Here is a 16554-nt window from a genome sequence, read left to right as displayed (position 1 = left end):
TCTTTCTGAGGGAAAACTTGCTGCTGTGCGCATCATACCTTCCTCTTGGGGTTGCCCAACGAACGTGTGAAATACACGCCATCAAGCTCTTTTTCTGGCGCCGTTGCCGGGGAGATCAAGACACGCTGCAAGGGGAGTCTCCACTTCTCAATCTCTTTACTTTGTTTTTGTCTTGCTTAGTTTTATTTACTACTTTGTTTGCTGCACTAAATCAAAATACAAAAAAATTAGTTGCTAGTTTTACTTTATTTGCTATCTTGTTTGCTATATCGAAAACACAAAAAAATTAGTTTACTTGCATTTACTTTATCTAGTTTGCTTTATTTACTGTTGCTAAAATGGCCAACGCTGAAAATACTAAGTTGTGTGACTTCACAACCACAAATAATAATGATTTCTTATGCACACCTATTGCTCCACCTGCTACTACAGCAGAATTCTTTGAAATTAAACCTGCTTTACTTAATCTTGTTATGAACAATCAATTTTCTGGTGTTAGTTCTGATGATGCTGCTGCCCATCTCAATAATTTTGTTGAACTATGTGAAATGCAAAAATATAAAGATGTAGATGGTGATATTATTAAACTAAAATTGTTCCCTTTCTCATTAAGAGGAAGAGCTAAAGATTGGTTGCTATCTCTCGCCTAAGAATAGTATTGATTCATGGACTAAATGCAAGGATGCTTTTATTGGTAGATATTATCCCCCTGCTAAAATTATATCTTTGAGGAGTAGCATAATGAATTTTAAACAATTAGATACTGAACATGTTGCTCAAGCTTGGGAGAGAATGAAATCTCTGGTTAAAAATTGCCCAACCCATGGACTGACTACTTGGATGATCATCCAAACCTTCTATGCAGGACTAAATTTTTCTTCACGGAATTTATTGGATTCAGCTGCTGGAGGTACCTTTATGTCCATCACTCTTGGTGAAGCAACAAAGCTTCTTGATAATATGATGATCAACTACTCTGAATGGCACACGGAAAGAGCTCCACAAGGTAAGAAGGTAAATTCTGTCGAAGAAACCTCTTCCTTGAGTGATAAGATCGATGCTATTATGTCTATGCTTGTGAATGATAGGACTAATATTGATCCTAATAATGTTCCATTAGCTTCATTGGTTGCACAAGAAGAACATGTTGATGTAAACTTCATTAAAAATAATAATTTCAACAACAATGCTTACCGGAACAATTCTAGTAACAACTATAGGCCATATCCTTATAATAATGGCAACGGCTATGGTAATTCTTATGGGAATTCTTACAACAATAATAGGAGTTCACCCCCTGGACTTGAAGCCATGCTTAAGGAATTTATTAGTACACAAACTGCTTTTAACAAATCTGTTGAAGAAAAGCTTGGGAAAATTGATATACTTGCTTCTAAAGTTGATAGTCTTGCTGCTGATGTTGATCTTTTGAAATCGAAAGTTATGACTAATGAGAATCATCATAATAAAATTACTACTACAGCAAATGCCATTCAAGTTAGAATTAATGAGAATATAAGATTAATGGCCGAACTGCGTGCTAGGTGGGATAGAGAAGAAAATGAAAAACTAGCTAAAGAGAAGAATATAGCTAAAGTTTGGACTATTACCACCACTAGTAATGCTAATGCTACACATGTTGCTGCACCTCCTACTAATACTAATAAAAGAATTGGTGTTAGCAATGTTTCCACTTCTAATGCAAAGCGCGAAAAACTGCCTGAAACTGCTAAAACTGCTGAAACTGCATGTGATAAAGCTGCTGAAATTTTTTCCAACATTGGGGATGATGATCCCATTGCTTTAGATTATAATGGTTTGAATTTTGATGATTGCCACATCTCTGAAGTTATAAAGTTCTTGCAAAAACTTGCTAAAAGTCCTAATGCTAGTGCTATAAATTTGGCTTTCACGCATCATATTACAAATGCCCTCATAAAAGCTAGAGAAGAGAAACTAGAGCGTGAAGCCTCTATTCCTAAAAAGCTAGAGGATGGTTGGGAGCCCATAATTAAGATGAAGGTTAAAGATTTTGATTGTAATGCTTTATGTGATCTTGGTGCAAGTATTTCTGTTATGCCTAAGAAAATTTATAATATGCTTGACTTGCCACCGCTGAAAAATTGTTATTTGGATGTTAATCTTGCTGATCATTCTACAAAGAAACCTTTGGGTAAAGTTGATAATGTTCGCATTACCGTTAACAATAACCTTGTCCCTGTTGATTTTGTTGTCTTGGATATTGAATGCAATGCATCTTGTCCCATTATATTGGGAAGACCTTTTCTTCGAACTGTTGGTGCTACCATTGATATGAAGGAAGGTAATATAAAATATCAATTTCCTCTCAAGAAAGGTATGGAACACTTCCCTAGAAAGAGAATGAAGGTACCTTTTGATTCTATTATGAGAACAAATTATGATGTTGACACTTCATCTCTTGATAATACTTGATACACACTTTCTGCGCCTAGCTGAAAGGCGTTAAAGAAAAGCGCTTATGGGAGACAACCCATGTTTTTACCTACAGTACTTTGTTTTTATTTTGTGTCTTGGAAGTTGTTTACTACTGTAGCAACCTCTCCTTATCTTAGTTTTGTGTTTTGTTGTGCCAAGTTAAGCCGTTGATGGAAAAGTAAGTACTAGATTTGGATTACTGCACAGTTCCAGATTTCTTTGCTGTCACGAATCTGGGTCCACCTCCCTGTAGGTAGCTCAGAAAATTAAGCCAATTTACGTGCATGATCCTCAGATATGTATGCAACTTTCATTCAATTTGAGCATTTTCATTTGAGCAAGTCTGGTGCCATTTTAAAATTCGTCAATACGAACTGTTCTGTTTTGACAGATTCTGCCTTTTATTTCGCATTGCCTCTTTCGCTATGTTGGATGAATTTCTTTGATCCACTAATGTCCAGTAGCATTATGCAATGTCCAGAAGTGTTAAGAATGATTGTGTCACCTCTGAATATGTCAGTTTATAATGTGCACTAACCCTGTAATGAGTTGTTTCGAGTTTGGTGTGGAGGAAGTTTTCAAGGATCAAGAGAGGAGTATGATGCAACATGATCAAGGAGAGTGAAAGCTCTAAGCTTGGGGATGCACCCGGTGGTTCACCCCTGCATATATCAAGAAGACTCAAGCGTCTAAGCTTGGGGATGCCCAAGGCATCCCCTTCTTCATCGACAACATTATCAGGTTCCTCCCCTGAAACTATATTTTTATTCCATCACATCTTATGTGCTTTTTCTTGGAGCGTCGGTTTGTTTTTGTTTTTTGTTTTGTTTGAATAAAATGGATCCTAGCATTCACTTTATGGGAGAGAGACACGCTCCGCTGTAGCATATGGACAAGTATGTCCTTGGTTTCTACTCATAGTATTCATGGCGAAGTTTCTCCTTCGTTAAATTGTTATATGGTTGGAATTGGAAAATGATACATGTAGTAATTGCTATAAATGTTTTGGGTAATGTGATACTTGGCAATTGTTGTGCTCATGATTAAGCTCTTGCATCATATGCTTTGCACCCATTAATGAAGAAATACATAGAGCATGCTAAAATTTGGTTTGCATATTTGGTTTCTCTAAGGTCTAGATAATTTCTAGTATTGAGTTTGAACAACAAGGAAGATGGTGTGGAGTCTTATAATGTTTTCAATATGTCTTTTATGTGAGTTTTGCTGCACCGGTTCATCCTTGTGTTTGTTTCAAATAAGCCTTGCTAGCCTAAACCTTGTATCGAGAGGGAATACTTCTCATGCATCCAAAATACTTGAGCCAACCACTATGCCATTTGTGTCCACCATACCTACCTACTACATGGTATTTTCCAGCCATTCCAAAGTAAATTGCTTGAGTGCTACCTTTAAAATTCCATCATTCACCTTTGCAATATATAGCTCATGGGACAAATAGCTTAAAAACTATTGTGGTATTGAATATGTAATTATGCACTTTATCTCTTATTAAGTTGCTTGTTGTGCGATAACCATGTTTACTGGGGAACGCCATCAACTCATTGTTGAATTTCATGTGAGTTGCTATGCATGTTCGTCTTGTCTGAAGTAAGGGCGATCTACTCTGAGTTGAATGGTTTGAGCATGCATATTGTGAGAGAAGAACATTGGGCCGCTAACCGAAGCCATGTTCCATGGTGGAAGTTTCAGTTTTGGACAAACATCCTCAAATCTCTAATGAGAAAAGAATTAATTGTTGTTGAATGCTTAAAGCATTAAAAGAGGAGTCCATTATCTGTTGTCTATGTTGTCCCGGTATGGATGTCTAAGTTGAGAATAATCAAAAGCGAGAAATCCAATGCGAGCTTTCTCCTTAGACCTTTGTACAGGCGGCATAGAGGTACCCCTTTGTGATACTTGGTTAAAGCATATGTATTGCGGTGATAATCCAGGTAGTCCAAGCTAATTAGGACAAGGTGCGGGCACTATTAGTACACTATGCATGAGGCTTGCAACTTATAAGATATAATTTACATGATGCATATGCTTTATTACTACCGTTGACAAAATTGTTTCATGTTTTCAAAATCAAAGCTCTAGCACAAATATAGCAATCGATGCTTTTCCTCTATGAGGACCATTCTTTTACTTTCAATGTTGAGTCAGTTCACCTATTTCTCTCCACCTCAAGAAGCAAACACTTGTGTGAACTGTGCATTGATTCCTACATACTTGCTTATTGCACTTATTATATTACTCTATGTTGACAATATCCATGAGATATACATGTTACAAGTTGAAAGCAACCGCTGAAACTTAATCTTCTTTTGTGTTGCTTCAATGCCTTTACTTTGAATTATTGCTTTATGAGTTAACTCTTATGCAAGACTTATTGATGCTTGTCTTGAAGTGCTATTCATGAAAAGTCTTTGCTATATGATTCACTTGTTTACTCATGTCATACACATTGTTTTGATCGCTGCATTCACTACATATGCTTTACAAATAGTATGATCAAGATTATGATGGCATGTCACTCCAGAAATTATCTCTGATATCGATTTACCCGCTCGAGACGAGCAGAACTAAGCTTGGGGATGCTGATACGTCTCCGACGTATCGATAATTTCTTATGTTCCATGCCACATTATTGATGTTATCTACATGTTTTATGCACACTTTATGTCATATTCGTGCATTTTCTGGAACTAACCTATTAACAAGATGCCGAAGTGCCAATTGTCGTTTTCTGCTGTTTTTGGTTTCAGAAATCCTAGTAAGGAAATATTCTCGGAATTGGACGAAATCAAAGCCCGAGGGCCTATTTTTCCACGGAGCTTCCGTAAGACCGAAGAACACACGAAGTGGGGCCACGAGGTGGCGACACCACGTGGCGGCGCGGCCCAGGGGGGCCCGCGCCGCCCTATGGTGTGGCCCCCTCATCTCGGCCCCCGACTCTGCCCTTCCGCCTACAAATAGCCTCCGTGACGAAACCCCGCATCGAGAACCACGATACGGAAAACCTTCCGCGGAGAGACGCCGCCGCCGCCGATCCCATCTCGGGGGATCCAGAGATCGCCTCCGGCACCCTGCCGGAGAGGGGAATCATCTCCCGGAGGACTCTACGCCGCCATGGTCGCCTCCGGTGTGATGTGTGAGTAGTCTACCCCTGGACTATGGGTCCATAGCAGTAGCTAGATGGTTGTCTTCTCCCCATTGTGCTATCATTGTCGGATCTTGTGAGCTGCCTAACATGATCAAGATCATCTATCCGTAATTCTATATGTTGCGTTTGTTGGGATCCGATGAATAGAGAATACTTGTTATGTTGATTATCAAAGTTATGCTTATGTGTTGTTTATGATCTTGCATGCTCTCCGTTACTAGTAGATGCTCTGGCCAAGTAGATGCTTGTAACTCCAAGAGGGAGTACTTATGCTCGATAGTGGGTTCATGCCTGCATTGACACCGGGACGATGTGAAAGTTCTAAGGTTGTGTTGTGCTGTTGCCACTAGGGATAAAACATTGATGCTATGTCTAAGGATGTAGTTGTTGATTACATTACGCACCATACTTAATGCAATTGTCTGTTGCTTTGCAACTTAATACTGGAAGGGGTTCGGATGATAACCTGAAGGTGGACTTTTTAGGCATAGATGCAGTTGGATGGCGGTCTATGTACTTTGTCGTAATGCCCAATTAAATCTCACTATACTCATCATGATATGTATGTGCATTGTCATGCTCTCTTTATTTGTCAATTGCCCAACTGTAATTTGTTCACCCAACATGCTGTTCGTCTTATGGGAGAGACACCTCTAGTGAACTGTGGACCCCGGTCCAATTCTCTTTACTGAAATACAATCTACTGCAATACTTGTTCTACTGTTTTCTGCAAACAATCATCTTCCACACAATACGGTTAACTCTTTGTTACAGCAAGCCGGTGAGATTGACAACCTCACTGTTTCGTTGGGGCAAAGTACTTTGGTTGTGTTGTGCAGGTTCCACGTTGGCGCCGGAATCCCTGGTGTTGCGCCGCACTACATCTCGCCGCCATCAACCTTCAACGTGCTTCTTGGCTCCTCCTGGTTCGATAAACCTTGGTTTCTTTCTGAGGGAAAACTTGCTGCTGTGCGCATCATACCTTCCTCTTGGGGTTGCCCAACGAACGTGTGAAATACACGCCATCAGACGCGTGCTGTACGCGTATCACTAACATAGCATGCACACTATCACCATCACACTATGAAGGAGGAATAGATCACATCAATACTATCATAGCAATAATTAACTTCATAATCTACAAGAGATCATAATCATAACCTACGCCAAGTACTACACGATGCACACACTGTCACCATTACACCGTGCAGGAGGAATAGAGTACTTTAATAACATCACTAGAGTAACATAGATGAATAGTGATATAAAACTCATATGAATCTCAATCATGTAAGGCAGCTCATGAGATCATTGTATTGAAGTACATAGGAGAGAGATTAACCACATAGCTACCGGTACAGCCCTTAGCCTCGATGGAGAACTACTCCCTCCTCATGGGAGACATCAGCGTTGATGAAGATGGCGGTGGTGTCGATGGAGAAGCCTTCCGGGGGCACTTCCCCGTCCTGGCGGCGTGTCGGAACAGAGACGCCTGTCCCCCAGATCTTGGCTTCGCGATGGCGGCGGCTCTGGAAGGTTTCTCGTACCGTGGCTTTTCCGTATCGAAGATTTAGGTCAGGGACCTTTAAATAGGCGAAGAGGCGGAGCCGGAGGGTTGACGAGGCGGTGACACACTAGGGGGCGCGCCCAAGGCCTGGGCCGCGCCACCCTACTGTCTGGTGGCCCTGTGGCCCCCCTCCGGCGGCTCTCGGGTGTTATGGAAGCTTCATGCAATTCTAAGATGTTGGGCGTTGATTTCGTCCAATTCCGAGAATATTTCCTTACTAGGATTTCTGAAACCAAAAACAGCAGAAAACAGGAACTGGCACTTCGGCATCTCATCAATAGGTTAGTTCCGGAAAACGCATCAAAACGATATAAAGTGTGAACAAAACATGTAGGTATTGTCATAAAACAAGCATGGAACATAAGAAATTATCGATACGTCGGAGACGTATCAGGCCTCCAAGAGCAGAGGTTTGTAGAACAGCAGCAAGTTTCCCTTAAGTGGATCACCCAAGGTTTATCGAACTCAGGGAGGAAGAGGTCAAAGATACCCGTCTCAAGCAACCCTGCAACCACAAAGCAAGAAGTCTCTTGTGTCCCCAACACACCTAATACACTTGTCAGATGTATATGTGCACTAGTTCGGCGAAGAGATAGTGAAATACAGGTGGTATGAATGAATATAAGCAGTAGTAACGGCACCAGAAAATAGCTTGATGCTACAACTGGCGTGTGGTTGATGGTGGAAATATTGCAGGCAGTACAGATGCAGTAAAACAGTAAACAAGCAATGATTGCAGTATTTAGGAACAAAGCCTAGGGATTATACTTTCACTAGTGGACACTCTCAACATTGATCACATAACAGAATAGATAAATGCTATACTCTACACTCTCTTGTTGGATGATGAGCACCACTAATTGTGTAGGATTACACGAACCCTCAATGCCGGAGTTAACAAGCTCCACAATATTCGATATTCATGTTTAAATAACCTTAGAGTGCATGATAGATCAACACAACTACACCAAGTACTAACATAGCATGCACACTGTCACCATCACACTATGAAGGAGGCATAGATCACATCAATACTATCATAGCAATAATTAACTTCATAATCTACAAGAGGTCATAATCATAACCTACGCCAAGTACTACACGATGCACACACTATCACCATTACACCGTGCAGGAGGAATAGACTACTTTAATAACATCACTAGTATAGCACATAGATGAATTGTGATACAAAACACATTGCAATCATAAAGGGATATAAATAAGCACTTCACTATGCTATTCATAACAGTGAATAAGTATTCGGTGAAATATAGCCTAAGAGACCCACACGGTGCACACACTGTCACCTTTACACACGTGGGACAAGGAGTCTCCGGAGATCACATAAGTAAAATCCACTTGACTAGCATAATGACATCTACATTACAAGCATCATCATATGAATCTCAATCATGTAAAGCAGCTCATGAGATTATTGTATTGAAGTACATAGGGAGAGAGATTAACCACATAGCTACCGGTACAGCCCCTTAGCCTCGATGGAGAACTAATCCCTCCTCATGGGAGACAGCAGCGGTGATGAAGATGGCGGTGGAGATGGCAGCAGTGTCGATGGAGAAGCCTTCCGGGGGCACTTCCCCGTCCCGGCGGTGTGCCGGAACAGAGACTCCTGTCCCCCAGATCTTGGCTTCGCGATGGCGGCGGCTCTGGATGGTTTCTCGTACCGTGGCTTTTTCGTATCGATGTTTTAGGTCAGGGACCTTTATATAGGCGAAGAGGCGGAGTAGGAGGGCTGACGAGGCGGTGACACAATAGGGGGGCGCGGCCCACCCCCTGGCCACGCCGGCCTATCATCTGGGGCCCACAGGGCCCTCCTCTGGTGGCTCTCGGGTGTTCTGGAAGCTTCATGCAATTCTAAGATGCTGGGCGTTGATTTCGTCCAATTCCGAGAATATTTTCTGACTAGGATTTCTGAAACCAAAAACAGCAGAAAACATGAACTGGCACTTCGGCATCTCGTCAATAGGTTAGTTCCGGAAAACACGTAAAAACGATATAAAGTGTGAACAAAACATGTAGGTAATGTCATAAAACAAGCATGGAACATAAGAAATTATCGATACGTCGGAGACGTATCAGTGAACCCGAGCTTTTTCAGCAGGTTCAGGTCTTGGTTGGAGATCTTGGATCTCTCCCACTCCAGATCTTCTGCCGCCATCTTCGACTCGGGGGTGATGTGCCTAGTGAGCCGTGCGCACGGTGGCATCAACAATGGCGTAGGCGAAAAGTGTGAGTGTGGCTGAGCTCAAGAAGTGTTGGGCGCAATGGGGGATTTTTTGCAGAGGAGAGCAGAGGTGCGGCGCGAGCGAAAGGGTGAACGGAGGAAGATGAAGACCTTAAATAGGGGTTTGGCGAATCGACGCACCGTTGGATGGAAAAATTGTGAGATGGATGTTGTACACGTGGATAAGGGGTAAAAACGTATTTTCACTATGAAGGAAAGGAACAGGCGCTACATTACGTGCGCCAGGAAAAGTGGAGGACGTGTGTCCCCCACTTGCACGACGTGTCAACTTGATGAGGATTTTGGGCCCGCAAGACAGAGAGAGCAGTACTCGCGTCTTCCCGATACAGTGATCGTGGCTATCGTCAGTGATGATGTCACCTTGCCAAGAGAAAATATCGGCTGCGAAGATTATTAAAATTGGCGGCAGCAGAAGACTATTGATTATCTCGAGAGCCTTTGATCAAATACAAGTTTTTGATCAAATGCTCGGGGCTACTCTGGAAAAATGAAAAACTTGAGTATGACAAAATAGAAATGGCGAGAGCCTATGATCAAATACAAGCATTTGTTCATAGCCTCGGGGGCTACTCCCATCGGGAGCGCTGGTCGCGCACCCGATAGATATGAAAACCTCGAGAAAAAAGGAAAATATACTAACATAAGGCGTTGAGCCTACAACCAAGCACAAGTCCTTGGCTGTAGCCTCGGGGGTTACTCCCATCGGGAACGCTGTTCGCGTGCCCGATGAAATTATAAAAAGAAGTGAGCATATTTCGAGTTATACAAATAACTCTATATATACTCCCATCGGGAAGGCAAGATAAGTCATCCGTTGACTCAATAAAATATGCTATTCCAACAGCCGAAAAAGCACTCGACAATATATTCTCAGAGCGCCAAAGTTGCGAATAATCTCTGAATGCCGCACAATTATGTGAATGTAAGACCCTAGATCCGTTCTGAGCGGCGTGGCACCGTCTCTGACGTCGGTTTGCTACTTTTTTCCGTATCAACAAATACGAAGAAAAATCCTAACGGACGCGTTAGGTACCCTATAAAACATGACTGGGACTCGACAGATGGTAAGACCTTAAGCGGCACCTGTCAAAGTTAACACCAGTATCCCGAGATCATGTCCAGGGACGTGATCTTGAAGTAGGTTTTTGCAGATTGCCACTAGAGCAGTTAACTAGTACCTGATCCGTCAGATGAACTAGCCCCAACTACCATTATCCCTGTACAATATATAAATTACGTATTCAAAGATATACGGTAAATTTGACAGAGTTATTGAATGACTAAAGTTGGAGATTTCTCTGATTCTTCGATTCAAGCAAAATCTCGGGGGCTACTGACATAGGCATCCCCAATGGGCCTGCCAAAGATGGTACCCGGGGTTTACTGAAGTCCCGACTCGATGAATATGAAGTTCGGAAGCCTAAGTTAATATTAAGGAAAGCTAGAGTTGTATTAGAAAATACATACTTGTAATCTTACGGGATGAGTTAGAAACCCTCCCGGACTCTGTAAAATTGTGTATTACGAGTCCCTCGGCTCCGCCTCCTATATAAGGGGGAGTCGAGGGACAAAGAGAGGATCGATTCATTGTTCCACGCAACCCTAGTTTTTACATCGTCGAGCACTTTTCGGCTGAAACCCTCGAGATCTACTTGCCCTCTACTTCCGACTAAAACCCTAGTCTACAATCTGTAGGCATTGATAAGTTAATCCCTTGTCAACTGCTCCTCCTCTTGCAGGTCTGACGATGAAGACGATGGCTTCGCAGGCGATAGTGAGCGTGCAGCTCTTCCGCGGCCACGGTCGTGACCTTGGCCTCTGCCTCTACCAGCCATGGAGTCGACTCTTGAGATGGTGGAGGCTAGGGTTGGGAAGAGAGGTGCTAGGGTTTGTGTGTGAGAGACGATGAGAGGGCGCCCCTTTTTTTATAGGCCGGAGGGAGGCGAGGGAGCGGTGGCGCTCATTAACGCCGACACGCAGAGCTAGGCGCGATGAGACGCTTCGCTACGCCTCTGCGGAAACTGCATCGTCGCTGCGCGCCAATAACTTCCGTTGTGAGGTAGGCGACGGTTAGGTTAAACTTCAATATGTCGCTGACGTTTCGGTACCGCCACTCCTCGCCTCGCTTTTCGTTGTGTCCGGCGTACCCGGAGCGGCCCCTGTGTAGCGGAGACGGACTCGGGACGCCGGATACTGTATTGGACTGCACCGGACAAAAAGAGGCTTTGGGGCTCGCGACTGGGAACGTTTTTTGTCCGGCGCACCCCTAATCCCTTTTGGAGACGCTTTGGGGAAAGCAGCTGGAGATGCTCGTAGGGCATCTTCAGCGGGCTGACGTAAAATGGATGTCTAAATTAACCGCGTGCATATGTTTCATCAATTCGCGGACATGAAAATAGTTGTCACGCGTCTGTTTACATCGGAGTATCCCAGCGGGCCGACGCATTTTATCTGCCCGCGGCCATTTTTTAAAAAATCTCCCAAAATAGCACAAACAATAAAATTGCACCAATGGCTATCATGTTGGCTTAAATTTAGGTCTCAAATAAGTCCACCACATTGTGCACATGATACACCACAAAATGTAGTCTAAAAGGGCACAACATGGCCAAAACATCAAATATAGTCCAAAAGGAGGTCATGGTGCTTGACAATGGCGCGGCAGATCAGGCGTCTCACGCGCGGATTTCGGCGTGCTTCTTCAGGAACCAGGCCCTGGTGTCGTCGACCATGGTGGCCAAGTCGGTCAGCATGATACTTGTATCCTCTGTCTAGATCTTCGCATCGGCGTCCATCCTTCAGGCCTCGGCATTAAACATTTCGGTCTCGGCGTTTGCCTTTTTGGCCCCAAGGTCCATCTTTTGGACTTTAATGGCCTCTTTGGTGAGGTTGAGATAGATGGCACTAGAGGCCTCTTTTTTCTGCGCCTCTTCTCGTCCATTTTAGTCAGGGATGGCTTGAGACTAGATCAAGATCTTCTTCAAGGTCTGTCTCAACGGAAGGGTTGATGCCTCGCAGACAAGATTGATCTTGATAGCCTTATGGACCCGAGAACAAAGTGGAAGGGCTTTCTACCCAGGATCTTATACTTACACTATGGCTGACCTCAGTAGTGCGATCGGGAATTCATTTATGCATCCCACAACCGTTAGCTGGCTGTCTGACTATAATCATGGAAATATTTTGATATTGCAATCTCAAACTCACACCCGCAATTCCTTACATATCGCTCAATACATCAAGAAAGAAGGGATTCTACGTGCTAATGTGCAGAAGCATGGACACGATCGACTGATGTGTAACTACAGATCCGAACTGCTTGATTAACCTTGCTCCATGTCGTGGTTCTCTTGGGCGCCCTGCTGCTTCGCCAAGATCTTGTCGGCATGCCGGATCATTTCCTCCGTGGACGTGATGACCGCTCGTGACAGCTGAGCGAACACCTGACGTCTGCCATTAGAGTCCAGCAGCGAGCTGAGCGGAGGGGCGGTGGAGGGCTCCGGGATCTTGCGCTTGGTGCCCGCCGGCGGTAGCTTCTGGTAACGACGAAGGATGCGCTCCATCGGCTCCACATCCTTCGACTCCAGCGTCTCGCTTGTGCTGCCGATCGCTAGCTATGTGGTGCTTGCCTACGGTTTGGACTTGCGGGTTTGCTTGATTGATGCACGGCGGGCTCCCTGATTCGCTTTGCTTTATAGTAACAACACAAGGGGTCGAGCCGAAGTGCCCCGTATTAGCGAAGACAAAAGCTAGGTTTGAACGACGTGCCCTCCAGGGTGTCGGGTCCGTGTTTATATAGGATGTAAAGCCCATCAAGCATTGTACAAGAGAGTCCTATACGTATTGGAGTACTACTCCATATACGATAGAATAACAGAAGCAGATATTACACAAATATATTTAACACCCTCCCTTAATCTCAGCCACTAGAAAGGTTGAGATTACGTTTAAATTCATCAAGCTCCTTCACTGGTAAAGCTTTGGTGAATCCATCTGCTACTTGATCTTTACTGGAGATGAACTTAACATCTAGCAGTCTGTCAGCAACTCGCTCTCTCACAAAATGAAAGTCAATCTCTATGTGCTTTGTTCTAGCATGGAACACAGGATTTGCAGACAGAAAAGTGGCACCTATGTTATCACACCATAAACAAGGTCTGACTCTGAGAGCTACGCCAAGTTCTCTGAGTAGAGCTTCAACCCATATTAATTCAGTTGTGGCATTTGCTAACGCCTTGTACTCAGCTTCAGTACTTGATCTAGAAACTGTGGCCTGTTTTCGAGCACTCCAAGATATCAAATTTGGTCCAAAGAAGACAGCATAACCTCCTGTTGATCTTCTGTCATTAATGCAGCCTGCCCAATCTGCATCTGAAAAGGCACTAAGCAAACTAGAAGCTGACTTCTGAAATGTGAGACCTAGTTTCACAGTTCCCTGAACATATCTTAAAATTCGTTTCACAGCTGTCCAATGTATTGTTGTAGGAGCATGCAAATACTGACAAACCTTATTGACTGAGTAAGACAAATCTGGTCGAGTCAATGTAAGATACTGTAGAGCACCAACTATGCTTCTGTATGTAGTGACATCAGTAGAGCCAAGAGGATTACCATCTATTAAAGACAATTTTTCAGTAGAAGACATCGGTGTAGGACAAGTGGTACACTGTGTCATGCCGACCTTTGCAAGAAGATCAGTAGCATACTTCTCCTGTGTAAGAAGCAATCCATCATCAACCTTTTTAACTTCAATGCCCAAAAAGAAGTGTAAATCACCCAAGTCCTTCAAAGCAAAGTCACTGTTGAGATCTTGAAGAAGTGCAGTAATCGCTCTTGGAGAAGAACTGGTGACTATAATATCATCGACATAGATAAGTACATAAATGATGATACCCCTTTTATTGTACAAAAATAGTGAAGTATCAGCTTTGGAAGGATAAAATCCAAGAGACTGTAGTTTTGCACTTAACCTTGAATACCATGCACGAGGAGCTTGTTTCAGTCCATAGAGAGCTTTGTCAAGCTTGCAAATATAATGTGGATTTTTATAATCCTCAAACCCTGGAGGCTGTCTCATATACACATCCTCTTCCAGAACACCATGTAAGAACGCGTTCTTGACATCTAGCTGCCTTAAACTCCAGCCTCTAGAAACAGCAACTGCCAGAACAAGTCTAATGGTAGCTGCCTTGACAACAGGACTGAAGGTATCCTCATAATCAATGCCATAACGCTGTTTGAAACCTTTAGCAACAAGGCGAGCTTTGTATCTATCAATTGTTCCATCAGCATGCTTTTTTATACGGTAGACCCACTTGCAATCAATAATATTTTTACCTGGACTTGAAGGAACCAAGTGCCAAGTTTTGTTATGCAGAAGTGCATTATATTCCTCAGACATGGCTTCGCACCATCTAGCATCTTTAAGAGCCTCATCAAGTGTCTGTGGTTCCCCCGTTGCTGCAAACATTCCATATCTGATAGTACCATCGGTGTACTTCTTTGGCTGACGAATACTGATACGTCTCCGACGTATCGATAATTTCTTATGTTCCATGCCACATTATTGATGTTATCTACATGTTTTATGCACACTTTATGTCATATTCGTGCATTTTCTGGAACTAACCTATTAACAAGATGCCGAAGTGTCGGCCTCGTTTTCTGCTGTTTTTGGTTTCAGAAATCCTAGTAACGAAATATTCTCGGAATCGGACGAAATCAACGCCCAGGTTCCTATTTTACCCGGAAGCATCCAGAACACACGAGAACCACCAGAGAAGGGAGGCAGGGCCACCACACCACACCCCGGCGCGGCCTAGGGGGGGGGGCGCGCCCCCCTAGGGTGTGGGCCCCCCTTCGACCTTCCTGCGCCGCCTCTCCGCCTATAAAAAGCCCCTGGATCAGAAAACCCTAACACAATTGACGAAACCCACGAAAACCTTCCAGAGCCGCCGCCATCGCGAAGCCAAGATCCGGGGGACAGGATCTCTGTTCCGGCACGCTGCCGGAGCGGGGAAGTGCCCCCGGAAGGCTTCTCCATCGACACCGCTGCCATCTCCACCGCCATCTTCATCACCGCTGCTGCTCCCATGAGGAGGGAGTAGTTCTCCATCGAGGCTCGGGGCTGTACCGGTAGCTATGTGGTTAATCTCTCTACTATGTACTTCAATACAATGATCTCATGAGCTGCTTTACATGATTGAGATTCATATGAGTTTTGTATCACTACTATCTATGTGCTACTCTAGCGATGTGTTATTAAAGTAGTTCTATTCCTCCTGCACGTGTGTAAAGGTGACAGTGTGTGCACCGTGTTAGTACTTGGTTTGTGCTATGATCATGATCTCTTGTAGATTATGGAGTTAACTATTGCTATGATAATATTGATGTGATCTATTCCTCCTACATATGCATGAAGGTGACAGTGTGCATGCTATGCTAGTACTTGGTTTAGTAGCGTTGATCTATCTTACACTAAAGGTTACTTAAACATGAGCATTATTGTGGAGCTTGTTAACTCCGGCATTGAGGGTTCGTGTAATCCTACGCAATGTGTTCATCATCCAACAAAAGTGTAGAGTATGCATTTATCTATTCTGTTATGTGATCAATATTGAGAGTGTCCACTAGTGAAAGTGTAATCCCTAGGCCTTGTTCCTAAATACTGCTATCACCGCTGCTTGTTTACTGTTTTACTGCGTTACTACTGCTGCAATTCTACCACCATCAACTACACACCATCAAGCTATTTTCTGGCACCGTTGCTACTGCTCATATATATTCATACCACCTGTATTTCACTATCTCTTCGCCGAACTAGTGCACCTATTAGGTGTGTTGGGGACACAAGAGACTTCTTGCTTTGTGGTTGCAGGGTTGCATGAGAGGGATATCTTTGACCTCTTCCTCCCTGAGTTCGATAAACCTTGGGTATCCACTTAAGGGAAAACTTGCTGCTGTTCTACAAACCTCTGCTCTTGGAGGCCCAACACTGTCTACAGGAAAGGAGGGGGAAAGTAGGCATCAAGCACTTTTCTGGCGCCGTTGCCGGGGAGGAAAGGTAAAAGGCTCTCATACTACGGTCCCAGGTAA

General features: G+C 43.6%; 1 protein-coding gene across 1 annotated transcript; it reads right to left on the bottom strand.

Annotated features, from left to right (window-relative positions):
• Positions 1-13378: 13378 nt before the first annotated feature.
• LOC139838215 (uncharacterized mitochondrial protein AtMg00810-like) lies at positions 13379-14860 on the bottom strand. The gene is made up of 2 exons (XM_071827596.1): positions 14571-14860; positions 13379-14354 (listed from the first exon to the last, which is right to left on the bottom strand). The coding sequence occupies exons 1-2, from the start codon at positions 14858-14860 to the stop codon at positions 13379-13381; spliced, it is 1266 nt and encodes a 421-aa protein (XP_071683697.1).
• Positions 14861-16554: the final 1694 nt, after the last annotated feature.

This window comes from Lolium perenne, chromosome 3 (genome assembly GCF_019359855.2).
Source record: "Lolium perenne isolate Kyuss_39 chromosome 3, Kyuss_2.0, whole genome shotgun sequence".
NCBI lineage: Eukaryota > Viridiplantae > Streptophyta > Magnoliopsida > Poales > Poaceae > Lolium > Lolium perenne.
The sequence above is the reverse complement of the archived record's forward strand: the minus strand, read 5'-3'. Positions and strand labels throughout refer to the sequence as shown.